The 14,580-nt window shown below is 44.8% G+C and overlaps 1 protein-coding gene across 1 annotated transcript; it reads left to right on the top strand.

Moving 5' to 3' along the window:
• Positions 1-1,294: 1,294 nt before the first annotated feature.
• Positions 1,295-9,099, top strand: LOC136638510 (2'-5'-oligoadenylate synthase 1-like). The gene is made up of 7 exons (XM_066612553.1): positions 1,295-1,308; positions 2,170-2,335; positions 4,001-4,184; positions 7,313-7,503; positions 7,763-7,923; positions 8,053-8,177; positions 8,906-9,099. The coding sequence occupies exons 1-7, from the start codon at positions 1,295-1,297 to the stop codon at positions 9,097-9,099; spliced, it is 1,035 nt and encodes a 344-aa protein (XP_066468650.1).
• Positions 9,100-14,580: the final 5,481 nt, after the last annotated feature.

Consider the following 14,580-nt stretch of genomic DNA (forward strand, 5'->3'; position numbering starts at 1 on the left):
TTTTCTGCTCAGGTTCACTTTGGATCCCTGCCCCTTTCTCAGAATAGAAGTCCTGCAAATATGCTAATAGGAAGGCTTTGTGTATTTTTCCAGTAGGAGGTACCCAAGCAAAAATAACATCCCATTTCAGGTGGCCTGAACTTGAACCTTCTGGCACTGAAAAAATGTTCTGGGGTCTGGGTGTTATGCTGCGTGAGTCATTTAGTGGTAAGAAAAACAATGGCTTTTTAACCAGTACAGGTCTGCTCCTGTGCCACTATGTATCCTTTGCCCCCATAAATTGGGTGAAGCTTGGAACCATTAATTCAGCTATACTGTCTGAGCTTGACTTGAAGAAAAAGCTGCTGTGTTCCAGTCTTCCAGTGCTACCAGTTTAAACACAGGAGGCTGCCTTCTATAGCCCTCGTGCCTTATAATAATGTTAATCCCCACGATGTGGGGGTGGGACACACACCAGCAAGCCCACCACTGCGGCAACACAGTCCTTGAAACCCAGATTCACCCCCATGTGTAGAGCGTTTGTCTGCATTGACAGACACTGCACCAGAGAGACTTGCAGCACAGTCCTAGGCACGTCTACTCAGAAGTAAATCCCATTAGGTTCAATAGAGCTTTCTCCCAGGAAGGTGCTTATAGGATTGCAGCCTTGGTTATCCAGCTTTCCAGAACATATGAGAGAGTCTACCTGGGTACAACATTTGTCAGTGCAGTTGGGAGTTCTCAAACTTCCCTCTGCTACAACCTACCTGTTTTGCGGTGGAGGGGGCCACGACCCATCTGGCACAGGGTCTCCACAGCCCTCAGAAAGCTTCCACCAAGTAACCAGAAGTCATGTTCATGAACCCAGAAGTAAACCATGCATGACTTTCTGGCTGCATCTGGAGGCCTGTAGAGGCCCAGTGAGGTCACCAATTGCATCTGGAGGGATCCAATTTGGAGCCAACCAGCTACAAGGGCAGGTGCAAGGACCTACCAGGCATCAGGTTGCAACCCACAGTTTGAGAAACCTTGGTATTTTATATAAAGCTCTTGCTTTAGATCAGAATGTGAAAGCATTCAAGAAAGTTGTCTCATGAGTATTTCTGCTCAGAATCCAGCATTCCCAAAAGAGCCAAGATGATTCTTATGTCTCACAAAGGACACTTGATGGAACTTTCTACTGACAAACTACAATTCCCACAATGCTAAAGCTCTGTGGATGGGAGTGGTACAGAAATGCTCAATGCTCTCCAAAGAAGGTAACTGGGAAACGAAGACATAAACATACTTGCCAGTGCCATGAAATGCAGACACGATGACTTTGCCAAGGTAGGATTCCTTTCTGGCAGAAAAATCTCTCTTCTGTAATTGCTAGTCAAAATCATGTGTGTGAAAGGGAAAAAAAATGGAAAAGAATTAAGAGTTCCAGGAATAATTTAGTTGGATGATTTCACAGTGCTGACACTTTACTAGTAAGCTGAGCAGGCTCTGATTGATGAGTTTTGAAAGCATGAAACTGGCGCCTCTGATGAGCTGGTGCAATGTGTTTGGGACTCGATGAGTCCTCTCTTCATAGCTAGAGAGATTACTGTATTAGGGCCCAATCCTATCCAGTTTTCCAGTGCTGGTGCAGCTGTACCCAAAGGGTGTGCGCTGCATCCTATGGTGGAGGGGCACTCACAGAGGCTCTTAAGATATGGGAACATGTATGCCCTTACCTCTGGGCTGCATTGCAGCTGCACCAGTGTTGGAAAGTTAGATAGGATTGTACCCTAAAGGTCCAATCCTATCCAATTTTCCAGTGGGGCGTGCACTGTGGTGGGCAGGCAGTCACAGAAGCCTTCTTATGGTATGGGAACATTTGTTCTTTTACCACGGGGCTGCATTTTGGTTGTGCTGGTGCTGGAAAGTTGGATAGGATTGGGCCCTTAGTCTACAGCAGCAAAAACCAACAGTCTTGTGGCACCTGAAGGACTAATAAATTCATCACACTTTAAGCTTTTCTGGACTAGAGTCCACTTTATCAGAGTGCTGAAAAGCTAATGCGACAGTTAGTGTGTAAGCAATAGGGTCCCACAAGACTTTTTTTTGGATTTCCTATATTCATGAACATTATATTGTGGGACAGGTGGGGGGGGAAGGATGCTTTTGAATCTTATATATCTTAAAAATGTGTTCCCTACTTTAAAGGATGTGGGGTCTGAAGCCCAAATCTTACAACTGTGAGAGATGTGGGAATGACTTTGTCAGCTGTACAGCTCTGAGGTACCATTTTAGGGCGAAGCATCTTGGGAAAGTTCGCTGTGAAACTTGTGAGAGGGATGTTCTGACTGAGAGCTCCCAGGACCATGCAAAGGTGAGATGATGTGTGTTGCTTGACCTTCATTCAGATGTCTGCTCACTGTTTTTTTTTATTATTCCTTATTTTTCTGAATCAAAGTAAATTATTAAAAGTTTATTGTAAATAAGCTGCTAATTAAGGGACCAGTCCTATCCAACTTTACAGCACCAGTGCACCCACAATGCAGCTCTGAGGTAAAGGAACAAAATACATTGAGGAGGTCTCTGTGACTGCCTCCCCACCACAGGATGCAGTGCACACCCCATTGGGACAGCTGCACCGGCACTGGAAAATTGGATAGGATTTATCCTAAGTCATATTAAGCACCTACTGTCTTAAAGCTACTTCTTATATGGCTTTTTATACCATATTATTATTTAATGTAGTATAGATTTGTACATTTAGACATGCAGTGCAATTCTACCAAATAACAGTAAAACAACTTGGGTTCCGTTACCATTGTGGTGCAGAACCCATTTTACCATTAAATGGCTGCAACTTGCATATCTAAAGCATTACAAGTGGAGTGAGTGTGAAGAGTTTCGGTTAAGTGGCACGCTGGTACCAGCCTTGATTCCATCTGATTTCAATGGGGAAGGCCCATTCTGACTTATTGTTCTTATTCCTACTCTGATGAGGCACAGATTGAGAAACAAAACATAGCAACAACTCCACTGGTGAAAGTTCTTCCTCTTTACTGACTTTGGTAATAAAGTTACTGATTAACCCCTGCTAATTGGGTAAGAGGCACTTTTTCAAGTGGGTGCTCCTTTTTTTAGCAGGGGGAGAGTAACTGGCCCACCTCACCCTAGCACTGTCTGTTCTAGTGGCTGACTGCTGGTATTCCTTGGCATCTTTTTAGATTGTGAGCCCTTTTGGGACAGGGAGCCATTTAGTTATTTGATTTTTCTCTGTAAACCGCTTTGTGAACTTTTAGTTGAAAAGCGGTATATAAATACTGTTTATATATAATATTTTACTAATAGGACTGCCATTATACTGCATGAAATGACATGCTCCAATGAGCTGTTGCATGTCAATAATGCTCTACAGCAGTTTCAATCAGCAGAATCAGTTCTATATAAGAGAATGGATGGTCACCAATGAGACATCAACAATGAGGCTGCACACTGAATTCCTCTTCTCAGCTGACCATTTTCTCCCTGTCTTTTTCTCCAAGTCACTCCCTTTTTTAATAACTAAAAACTGTCCACCCAGCTTCTTTTCCAACAAAGCTTCTTTTCACTGTTTAATCACCACTCTCCCTGCCCCTGGGCTGCTGCATGCAGAATACAGTACAGGTTGTGCCTTGTTATCCACTGGGGTTCTATTCTGGAACCCCCAGCAGACAAAAAAAAAATCAGTGGATACCAAATCAGTGGAAAAATAGCTTTAAAGACCCACTTCCAGGTTTCTTGCTCCTCCAGTGTGGCCCCACAATGCACTGGTATAGATGCTGTACTGCATTTAGCCACCAGATGGGGTGAATAATGGAATCTAGTGGAAAGAAATTATAATTATTTAATAGCGCGTAGGTAGGAAATTGGATTTTGATGCTTTTTTCCTTGTTACAAGGCATTTAAAGATGGACCTTGGAATCAGTGGTGAGTCAAATCAGTGGATACCAAGGTCCTACCTTTACCTTGTTCTTCTCTCACAGTACAACTTGCTTTTTAACAGACTGATCATGAAAAGATACTGACTGATCAAGGGAGTTGCTGGAACGTGACTCCTACGAGGGAGACAAAATTTGTGGCCATAGAAACATCTACATCCTGTAGAATGTGCGCCAGGCAGTTTGGAACAGTCCATGCCAGGGAATACCATGAGAAACAAGAGCATCACTTCACTGCCAGCAAAAGAGGTAACGTTGATATTTTGAATTCAGCTGGGAATTCACATTATCAGGCATCTCCCTGCTTTAAACCTTCCTTCTTGAAGTTGGCCTTCCTACCACTGTCCTTCCCATTTTCCTTGCTCTATTCTCTCTATTTCATTTCGTTGAGTTTGCCTGAAACTGTGACAAATGCCTACAGGAGGCCATCCAAGGTTGTGCCCCCTTCAAATAATAATTATGAAGAAATGATTCTTTTCTCAGCCTCTTTCCCCATGTAATCCAAGCAAGAGTGCTGAAAAAAAGATATCTTTGAATGAACTTTTGGATTATAATCCTCAGTGTCCCATTAAATCGTTCTACCAATCCATTAGTTCAGTGGTTCTCAAACTCTCTGGGAGAGTTTGAGAGCCACTAAGTCTTTTGGTGGGAGGGAGGAAGGCAGCTAAGGGGGCTGCAGGAACTGGCATTTACTTACCAGTCCCTGCAGCAGCCTCCCGGGAGTGCGGGGAGCCCTGTGTGACTGTCTGCAGGGCTCCCCGAAGCTTTGAAAGTGAAAGCGGAGCGACCGCGCCCCTCCTCCACAAAACTGGAAATGGAGTGCGATTGCTCCACTTTCACTTTCTGAAGGCTGGGGAGCCCTGCAGAGGGTCACACAGGGCTCCCAGCATCCCCAGGAGGCTGCTGCAGGAACTGTTAAGTGCATGCCAGTCCCTGCACCCCCCTAGTAACGCGATCCTGGGGATCGTGTCACTGCCTCCCCCTGCCCCCATCCCTTAAGGGGGCAGAGTTCAGGGTCCTCAGGCTGGGGTGTCACGATGCCCTAGTTTGAGAAGCCCTGCATTAGTCTCATGGTGATTGGTCCGGTACTGTGGTTGATACCATAGCTCTCCCACCACTTGTCCATCACTCCTGTCAGAAAATTGGTACCAGCATCTGTAAGAATTTCTAATTGCCAGCCTACCCTTGAAAAAATACCTGTAAGAGTATGAACGATAGTCTTTGGATACCAGTGAGGGCCTCTGCTTCTGGCCACCTAATCTACCAGAATAAGAACATACTGTTTCCTCCTAGCAGTCTTTTGTAGAAAAGGCCCAAGCTAATCCACTGCCGCTTGTTGAAAAGGTATATTCAAGGCAGGCAAAGGCTGTAGAGGAGCCTTACTCTTACCTTGAGCCTTATCTACCATTTGGCACACCATACATGAGCGAACGTAATGATTGACAGCTGCATGTAATCCCTCCCAATAAAACTGTCCTGGCTCCAGCACTCCCTAGTGCCAAGCTGCTGCTCCCCCCCCCCACTGGCTGAGCTGCCACCTCCTGCCTCCCTTCCAGAGGCCCAGGGAGGCTGCGCACACCCTTCCTGGCCCTCCAAAGGCCTTGTAAAGCCCTTGGACGGCCAAAAAACATCACTTCTGGTTTCATGGAGGAAACAGGAAGAGACATTTTTATGCCCTTGGAAGGCTGGGGAATTCTTCCCTGCCCTCAGAAAGCCTTATAAGGCTTGAAAACGTCATTTCTGATTTCCTCCATGAAACCGGAAGGGATGATTTTTCAGCCCTCTGAGGGCTTTACAAGGTCTCTGGAGGGTTGGGGAGGCAGCACGCTGCTTCCCTGGCCCTCAGAACACCTCTGGGCAAAAGGCCCTCAAGGGGCAACCTTCAGATTGGTGTGCTGGCTGACTGAGTGCTGCAGGAGGGGTGCTGCAGGGGTGGATAGCGGTACAGCACTGCCCCCCCCCCCCATGCTTGACACCCAGTGCATTTGTCTCCCTTGCATGTTCAGGTTTCTGCCATAACTGTAAAATAGAACTGGCAAGCTTTATACCAGCATCCAGCTCATCAGAACCCCAAAGAATTGATGTGTTGTGAAGAGAGGCAACAGGGAGCCTTGAGCCCTTTGCACAAAAGTGACCTAACAGTTCTTGTGCAGTAACATCTGTGCGAAACCACTGGGGTTTGACAGAAATGGGCCCTGCACAGCAGAAGGTAGTCGCTTGTTTAGGAACCTCACTCTGATATGAGGAGATGTCCCTTCACAGCAGGGATACAGTTACTGACTCTCTGACAGGATGGTTATACCTCCTACTTCTAGAAGTAGACTATATCTGAATGCCCAATGCAAGGGAGTGGCAACAGGATGCAGGTATCTTCTTGTCTTCTGTGCTCCTGGAGGCATGTGGGGGGCCAGTGTGAGATACAGGAAGCTGCACTAGATGGTCCTTTGGCCTGATCCAGCAGTGCTCTTCTTATGTACTGTGGTCACCTTCTGGAGTCCAGGGTCTACCAGAATCGGGTCAGTCTCTCTGAACTTCAGTATTGTTTAATGGACCTGAAGTATATAATAAGACTATACAACAGCCTCTGCTGTGAGCTTGAGAGGCAGGCAAGGCTCTGAGGGAAGGAGGCATTGTTGTAGGAGGGGGGACTGGAGGGACACTCAGAGAAGCTGAGGCTGAGGGTTGCAGCTGGGTTTGGGGTCTGCAGAGGGCTGGTGATGGCCCAGTGAGAGCCCTCTGCAGACCCCAAAACCAGCTGCAACCCTCAGCCTCAGTTTCTCGGAGTATCCTTCCAGTTCCCCCTTCTACAACAATGCCTCCTTCCCTCAGGGCCTTGCCTGAGTGGAGAATCCCAAGATCGGATGGAAACTTCGAACTGTTGTGGCATAGGCCAACCTGTGAGGCTTAAAAGACTGCTTCTTCCCCCCCTTTTTTAAATTCTTGTGCTCCGTTCCTAGAAGATTGCAGGCCTTCCTTCACACCTACCCCATTTAACCTTCTGTGACTATTAGCTAAGTGTCAGTGTGGTTTCTGGAACCCAACAGTATTAGCACTGAGGCCGCTAATCCCAAAGTGCTTTTAGCACACTTGCCTCTAATTCCTCCTTTCACTACAGAGAGAACACACTTGTAGGATGGGGTGATATTTTTTCTGGTTACAACTTGTGGTGGGAAGGATGTAAAATTTATTTATTTGAGCCCTCTTTGGAGGTTTCTGGAGCTGGCGATCTGCCAGACGTTATAAAATGCAACACAGGCCTGGGTAGGTTTGGGAGACGAATTTGACAACAATGCAAAGTAGCCATGAAACTTGAGAATTTTTTTCCATAAGTCCTTTTCAGGAAAACCTGTAATTTGCCTTGATTTCTCTCTGCACAGCTCAAATGTCTACTGGATTTAAGCCTGAGAACATCCTGGATTATAAAACACCAGTAGAAATAGAGAGATTTGTGGAAACAAAACTCCGACCCATCTCGGGCCCTGCAAGGCTAGCCTGTGTATCAGAAGTAGAAGGAATAATTGCTTTGATCAAAGAAGTATTTCCATTACCAATCACTCATATAATCAAGGTACTGATAATGCCATGTCCTATTTGAGGTCGATCACAATATGTTTATATTCCCAGGGCTGGCCTGTATGGGAGACTGATTGTCACCTCAGGAGGTAGAGTTGGTGGGAAGAGGGGAATCAAGAGAAGTGTGAAGGAGAGGCTAGAGCATATTTGACTTGGATTTGTAAAGGGTTAACATATGGGTGCTTATGACTTGCAGCAAGGAGTGGGTTAAAGGAAGGCACTAACTGTCATTCTGACAATATCCTATGTAACAGGGTGGTTCATATATAAAAGGAACTGATACACAAGATTGGTCTGATCTGGACATAGTTCTTTTTAGTGATGCCTTTGAAAGTTTAGATGACTGCAGAAGGAAAATTCCAGAAGTATTAGAAGAGTTAAGAAAAAGACTGATAAAATCTTCACTTGCCAACAGGTTAGAATTGAGACTTTTGAATTTATTTCTACTGTCATCATTTTTCCTGACTTCTCTGTTGAAAACACTTGGTGTAAAAAATACAAAGGGAAAAATGCCACTGATTATGTCTGCTACTTTGACTTCTAGGCTAATCATGCAGAAAAGAACTCCCTTTTCCTTGAGGTTCTATTTCAATTGTTATAAAGAGCACCATGGCCATTCATTTGATATTATGCCTTGTTATGACATGCTTGGGTCTACATTATCAACAGGTAAGATCTGGCCTGTGTTTGGGGATGAGGTTTTTATGCCTGAAATTCAATAATTTCTTGTAATTGAGACAGCAACATTATTTCCGCTAGCTTATAATCTATTTGATTTGGTTTAGTTAAAATATGAAGATAACATATACGGGTAGCCCAGTCTTACCTAAATCCCTACGTGATGATGCACCTGCACTGGAGTGACTTCTGCTGCATCCTGTGGGAGATTTTTGGCTGCTGGAGGTGTCCTTGGGATTAGTGGGACATTTGTCCCTTTGCCTTGGGGTAAGCCCCAGCAGCTGTTAAGTGGCAACTTGGACCTGCGCCAGTTCAATCGGTGGCGCAAGTCCTCATTGCTCTGTGAAGGAGCTCAGGATTCAGTGTGCACCACGACTGATTCTACCCCCTCCCTGGCTGGATCCCCCTTCCTCTGCACTCCTGTCACACCCAGTTACACCCACCCCCTCCCCATACAACCTCCTCCCCATCTCCCTTTGACCCCTCTGTGCAGATTTATCTGCTCCGGTAGGTGTCCATGGGACTGTTGGTGCATGGGAGACTATTCCACACTCCCTGCTGGCGGGCCTGTAGCGCACATTGATGGATGCTGCTTTGTGACAGCCATAAGGCAGCCTTTATGCGAGTAATTATCTCTAAAATGCTAGTTATGCCAGTGGGAGGAGGGGTTTAGGATTGGGCTGCAAGTCAGTGTTTTATTTCTTGCTTGGTATTAACAGGTTTAAAAGAAAGCTTTTACCACAAGCTCTATCTCTGCAGTGACAATGATACAATCCAGTTGTATGCAATGATCCTGTTGAAATACCAAGTTGAGTTTGTCAAGTCATCGCCAGAGAGGGTGAAGGACCTCATCCGTCTAGTCAAGCATTGGTTCAAAACCTCATTTGCAAAATCATCAGAGGAAAACAAGTAGGTTCTTAGTATCTAAATACATCTGAGCTCATTTCTCTTGCTTGTTTCAGATCATTATGTTGGTGTAAAGGTGCAATTGTTGACAGTGTTGCCTAGAGGCATATACATTTTTCCAAAGTTCTCCGACACCATGTTACAACCTCGTTTGTAAAACGTGGACAGCATAAATAGCTGGGGAAAATTGGTGGTCTTTTGGAACATGGCAGTGTTAAACAAGTTCCTGGCTACTAGTACGAGTACTACTGGAAGTTCTTGTGTGCAAGTTATAGATGGCCCATTAAATGGGAGGCTAAGATTGAGTTTAACTGAACTAGTCTCTTGCTTTTATTTGATGCACAGCTGTTGTGTTTAACCATTTCCCATAGAATCTTGTTAAATCTACTCTGTGTTTGTATGTGTTTAGGTTTCGCAGGCTTCCTTCCTCTTACACCCTGGAGCTCATCACTATCTATATATGGGAATTGGCTGGGAAACCAACCTTTTTCAGCTTTGTTCAGGGAATGAGAGCTGTTCTGAAGTTTTTAGTTCAATATCAAGATATCTGCATCATTTGGCACAAATATTACAGACCCAATTTTACAATTTTCCAAAAGGTGATTTTGAAGCAAACCAGGTAAATATGCCAATTTTATGTTTACGTCCATTTCCTTTAAACGGTGAATGCGTGTGGTAGTTGCAGTTGAATCTATATGAGCTTCTATCACTAATGACAGCTACAACTCATCATAAACCAAGCTAGTTTCCAGGTCACATCTTGACATACCCAAGATTCCTTAGAGGAGCGTGAAGCATCTGTTATATATCTAAAATATATTCACCTGCATGAAGACTCAGGCCAAATCCTATCAACATTCAATTAAAGAGACAAATCTCGGAACAAGATGCTGGATGGACATGGAAAGCTTTCAGTTCTGTGTTCAATGTTAACTATATATGGGAAAGCCAATTGGGTTAGATAAGGTTTTTCTTTGTGGAACAGTGCAATTAGATCTCCTAAGCCCATTTCTGTGAACATATTAAATTGCCTTTGCTGAGATACATTTAGAAGCATCAATACTTCCACTGGTTCAACAGTCATGATTTTCTCATCAGGATTATAGTTTTACAATGATGCCAACATTCTGACCCAGCTATAGCTTCCAATTCCAGGAGCTGCTTGGGGGAAAAACCATAAACATTTAGAGTGTGATATGCAAAACTGTCAGGTTGCACTGGCACTACCCATCACTCCCAGCAGCTCTGAAAAGTCTTGCTTTGTGGTGCAAGTTGCCTAGAAACTGTCTCAATCTCCTTTTTCTTAGCCTCGTAGAAGAGCCAGATTAGGAGTGACAAAAGCAACCATATGATAATGTCAAATAGAAAATTTGGCAGTGAAGCGAATTAGAAGGATACATGAAGTCAGAAGAGTTTAGTACTACAGTTTGACTGAGCGTGGGTGATGTGCAAATTGTGATGCAAGGGGAGAGGATGCAACTGTATCTTTCTAGTGCAAAACAGTAGTATTTTTGAATGCACAGTCAACTGATATCTCCATCTCAGCACATGCGTTTGTATGGATAATGCTGCTCTTTTTCAGGCCACTGATTTTGGATCCTGTTAATCCGACCTTCAATGTGTGTGAAAACAGCAACGCTTGGGATGAGGTCGCCCATGTGGTGCAACGAAGCCTCCTTAAGCCACTCTTTAATGGGGTGCGAGCAAAGAAGCCGTGGCTTTTTACAAATAGCTGGTGACAATCAAGCCTGTCCTTTTACATGTAAGAACTGTCTTCTAGTTTGGACTTACTACACTAGGAAAAACCTCATGTGAAGACAAAAATAAGAAGGGGGGACAAACAATATGTCACACACCTGCTGTGTGCAATGCAGTCTAATAGCTCTTTTGCAAAGCACTTGTGGAAAGGAGTGTTTGAATTGGGGAGGAGTGAAAAGGTAAAGGGAATACTGAGCTTTCTGCATGGCAGTCTCTTTTGCCTGGACAATATTCCCCACCACACAACTGGTTAAATCCCTGGGTGGTTGCAGGCTTGGGTTTGCAAGATCTGGACAGTTGGCAGGGGGGAAAGTAACTGGAGAGAGAGGATCGGGAAAATTCTTTCTCTTATGCAAATGTCCATCTCTTTGAAGTTGCTTGGCAAGGGCAAAAGGGTCCCCAGGGCTTCACTGCATGCAGCTGCAATAGAAAATGTCATGAGCTCCTCTTTATGGGTTGAATAATCATGTCCCAGTTAACATCCCCTTTTCAATAAACTGAACAAAAATCAAGCTGGGCCAGCACTGTCTAAACACCTTGCTAACTGCGTTGAGGGGCACCTTTTAAGGGGTGACTTATATTTAGGAGTGGGAAACAAACAGTCCCTTTTCACTCCAGCACAGTATATATATTTTTTTCCCAGTGGCTGTTCACTGGTATGTCTTTTATGTCTTTAAGGTGTTGAGTTCCTTTAGGACAGGGGAACCACCTCTTCATTTCTTTTGCTTTGTAGGCGACTCTTTGAACCTTTCTGTTGAAAAGCAATATATAAGTATTTTAATAATGATGTGCACCCATGAATATTCCCCAGAAACTTCAGCAACAAGCAAGGATGTTGTGGCACACATCCAGGGGTTCCTTGGTAGACAACTTGATGTGGAAAAGAATGTAATTTTATTACGTTTTGAGCATCATTCAGTACTGACTACTGTTTATTTCACTATGTATCAAAAAAGAACCACAACAACTACCGTTCCCCTCTATGGACACAATCCACTGGGATGTTCTTCCATGCAAGCTAGATTGAAACATTCCTGTGCAGCATTTAGTCATTTCAAAGGAGCCTGCACAGGAAAACATTGTGGATTGTGCTCTTTTGTTTGCAGTGAGAACTTCTAGTAGCCCATACCCATCGGCCAGCATTCTGATTTGTGCAAAGTGGGAGGGGCACACCAGTCTCTTGTTGGCGTAAATAATGTAATACACAATGGCGTCGCTAGGGGGTGGGGGGTGCGGGCCACACTGGGTGACGTGTGGGGGGGATGCACCCTGGGGGATGACGTGCTAAAATCATGGCATTAGGAGCTACCCCATCATGCCATACACTGTTGGATGCAGACTTCCCAGTGGAATGCAATGCAAAAAACCTGAGTGAACTTGCTCCTTTCCTTCAAAAGTTATGGCAAAAAAACCAGAAAGAAAAAATGAATGGATCCCTATGGAAAGAGAAAGTGAGTTGTATCACGCGTTTACTTGCGAGTAGGCATACTTGCCATAGTCCATCAGAAAGGGCAGGCTGAGAGGAATCCAACGACAACAGAATGGTCCTGATCCAATGAATGCAGCCCCCCAAAACACCTGAGAAGGAGATCCCATCCCTCCCAGCTGTGAGTATGTTGAGCCCAAAACAAAGCCACTTATCACGTATTTACTCGCGAGTAGGCGAACTTGCCTTAGTCCATTGGAAAGGGCAGGCTGAGAGGAATCCAGTGACACCAGAATGGTCCTGATCCAATGAATGCAGCCCCCAAAAACACCCGAGAAGGAGGTCCCTCCCTCCCAGCAGCGAGTCTATTGAGCCCTATGGAAAGCAAAGCAGCCTCATGGTCGTGTTTACTTGTGAGTAGGCAGGCATGCCTTGGCTGGTGGTCAGGCCAGGCAAAGAGGAATGTGAGGACACCAGAATGGTCCTCTGGTGCTGGTGATGGAGCTAGAGTGCAACAAATGCTCCAGAAGGCAGCCTCCTCCCCCTAAAAAGAACAAAAAAGAGGCTTGAATGGTAAGGGGAATGTTTTCTATTTTGCACTTGTGAAGCCAGGAGGGTCTTCATCTTGATCTGCTTGAAATAGAAGAACTTTAAACTGGGCACTGGGGAGGGATGAAAATCTCACTGATTGTTTTTGAGGGGTGTTAGTGCAGACAGACTACACAGTAAGCTCCATTGACCACTATGGGGCTTACTTCAGAGTAGACATGCATAAGCTTGGGCTCACAGGCTGCAATCCTACCCACACTTTCCTGAGAGTAAGTCCCATTGACCACAATAGCACTTCAGATTCACTTGGTGGAACAGGACTGGCTCCCCCTTATTTAATTATTTCTTTTATTTTAATATAATTATTTATTTTAATTTGCTTGATGATGTCACTTCTGGCCATGATATCACTTCCAATGGGTCCTGGACAGATTGTCATTCTAAAAAGTGAGTCCCAGTGCTACAAGTTTGAGAATTGCAGCTATAAGTTGTTAGTAAGTTGACACAGGTGTGTGTGTTTGTGTGTGTGTGTGTGTGTGTGTGTGTGAGAGAGAGAGAGAGAGAGAGAGAGAGACTCCACAAGTTTTCAAAATCACTAAAATCAGAATTTGGAGGAATAATACCAATATGTCATATATCAATCAATGTGTAATTTCATGCAGAACGCAATGAAACAAACCACATTGAAATATCTGTGTTCTAACAAAAGGTACAGCCAAAAAACCAGTGGGGGCAGGGGGATGGTACGTCACCACGCCCACCACCTGGGGCGTTGCCCCTCTCACTGCACGGGGTGACACACAGGCCTCCTGCGTGATGTGAATCCTAGTGATGCCACTGGTAATACACAGGGGTGCCACATCCATGAGACCTGATGGGTTATAGGCTGATGGGTTCTGAGCTGTCTGTGACAGATCAGGAAAGAGATCTTGGGGTGGTGGTGGACAGGTCGATGAAAGTGTCGACTCAATGTGCGGCGGCAGTGAAGAAGGCCAATTCTATGCTTGGGATCATTAGGAAGGGTATTGAGAACAAAACAGCTAATATTATAATGCCGTTGTACAAATCTACGGTAAGGCCACACCTGGAGTATTGTGCCTGAGGGGGGACATGATTGAGACATACAAAATTATGCATGGGAAGGATAAAGTGGATAGAGAGATGCTCTTTACACTCTCACATAACACCAGAACCAGGGGACATCCACTAAAATTGAATGTTGGGAGGGTTAGGACAGACAAAAGAAAATATTTCTTTACTCAGTGTGTGGTTGGTCTGTAGAACTCCTTGCCGCAGGATGTGGTGACGGCATCTGGCCTGGATGCCTTTAAAAGGGGATTGGACAAGTTTCTGGAGGAAAAATCCACTATGGGTTACAAGCCATGATGTGTATGCGCAACCTCCTGATTTTAGAAACGGGCTATGTCAGAATGTCAATGCAAGGGAGGGCACCAGGATGCAGGTCTCTTGTTATCTGGTGTGCTCCCTGGGGCATTTGGTGGGCCGCTGTGAGATACAGGAAGCTGGACTAGATAGGCCTATGGCCTGATCCAGTGGGGCTGTTCTTACATTCTTATGACAGATTGCTATAAGGAAACTTAGAATACAACCCATGGTTTAGTAACACAGCGAGCCTTTGCTTCCAGTTGCTGACTGAAGATAATTAATTTCTTGTTGTCATTTGTTGAGGAAACCAATATAATATAATGAGCAAAACTTCAGAAATAATTAAAAGTAACAGTTTATTTCCCTGTT

Source organism: Tiliqua scincoides, chromosome 2 (assembly GCF_035046505.1).
Source record: "Tiliqua scincoides isolate rTilSci1 chromosome 2, rTilSci1.hap2, whole genome shotgun sequence".
NCBI lineage: Eukaryota > Metazoa > Chordata > Lepidosauria > Squamata > Scincidae > Tiliqua > Tiliqua scincoides.

Bases quoted from the DNA above. Each gene is read 5' to 3' on its own strand.
- LOC136638510 (XM_066612553.1), top strand. The intron at 7,504-7,762 runs GTACTGATAATG...CCTATGTAACAG, and splicing joins CAATCACTCATATAATCAAG to GGTGGTTCATATATAAAAGG. The intron at 7,924-8,052 runs GTTAGAATTGAG...TTTGACTTCTAG, and splicing joins AAATCTTCACTTGCCAACAG to GCTAATCATGCAGAAAAGAA.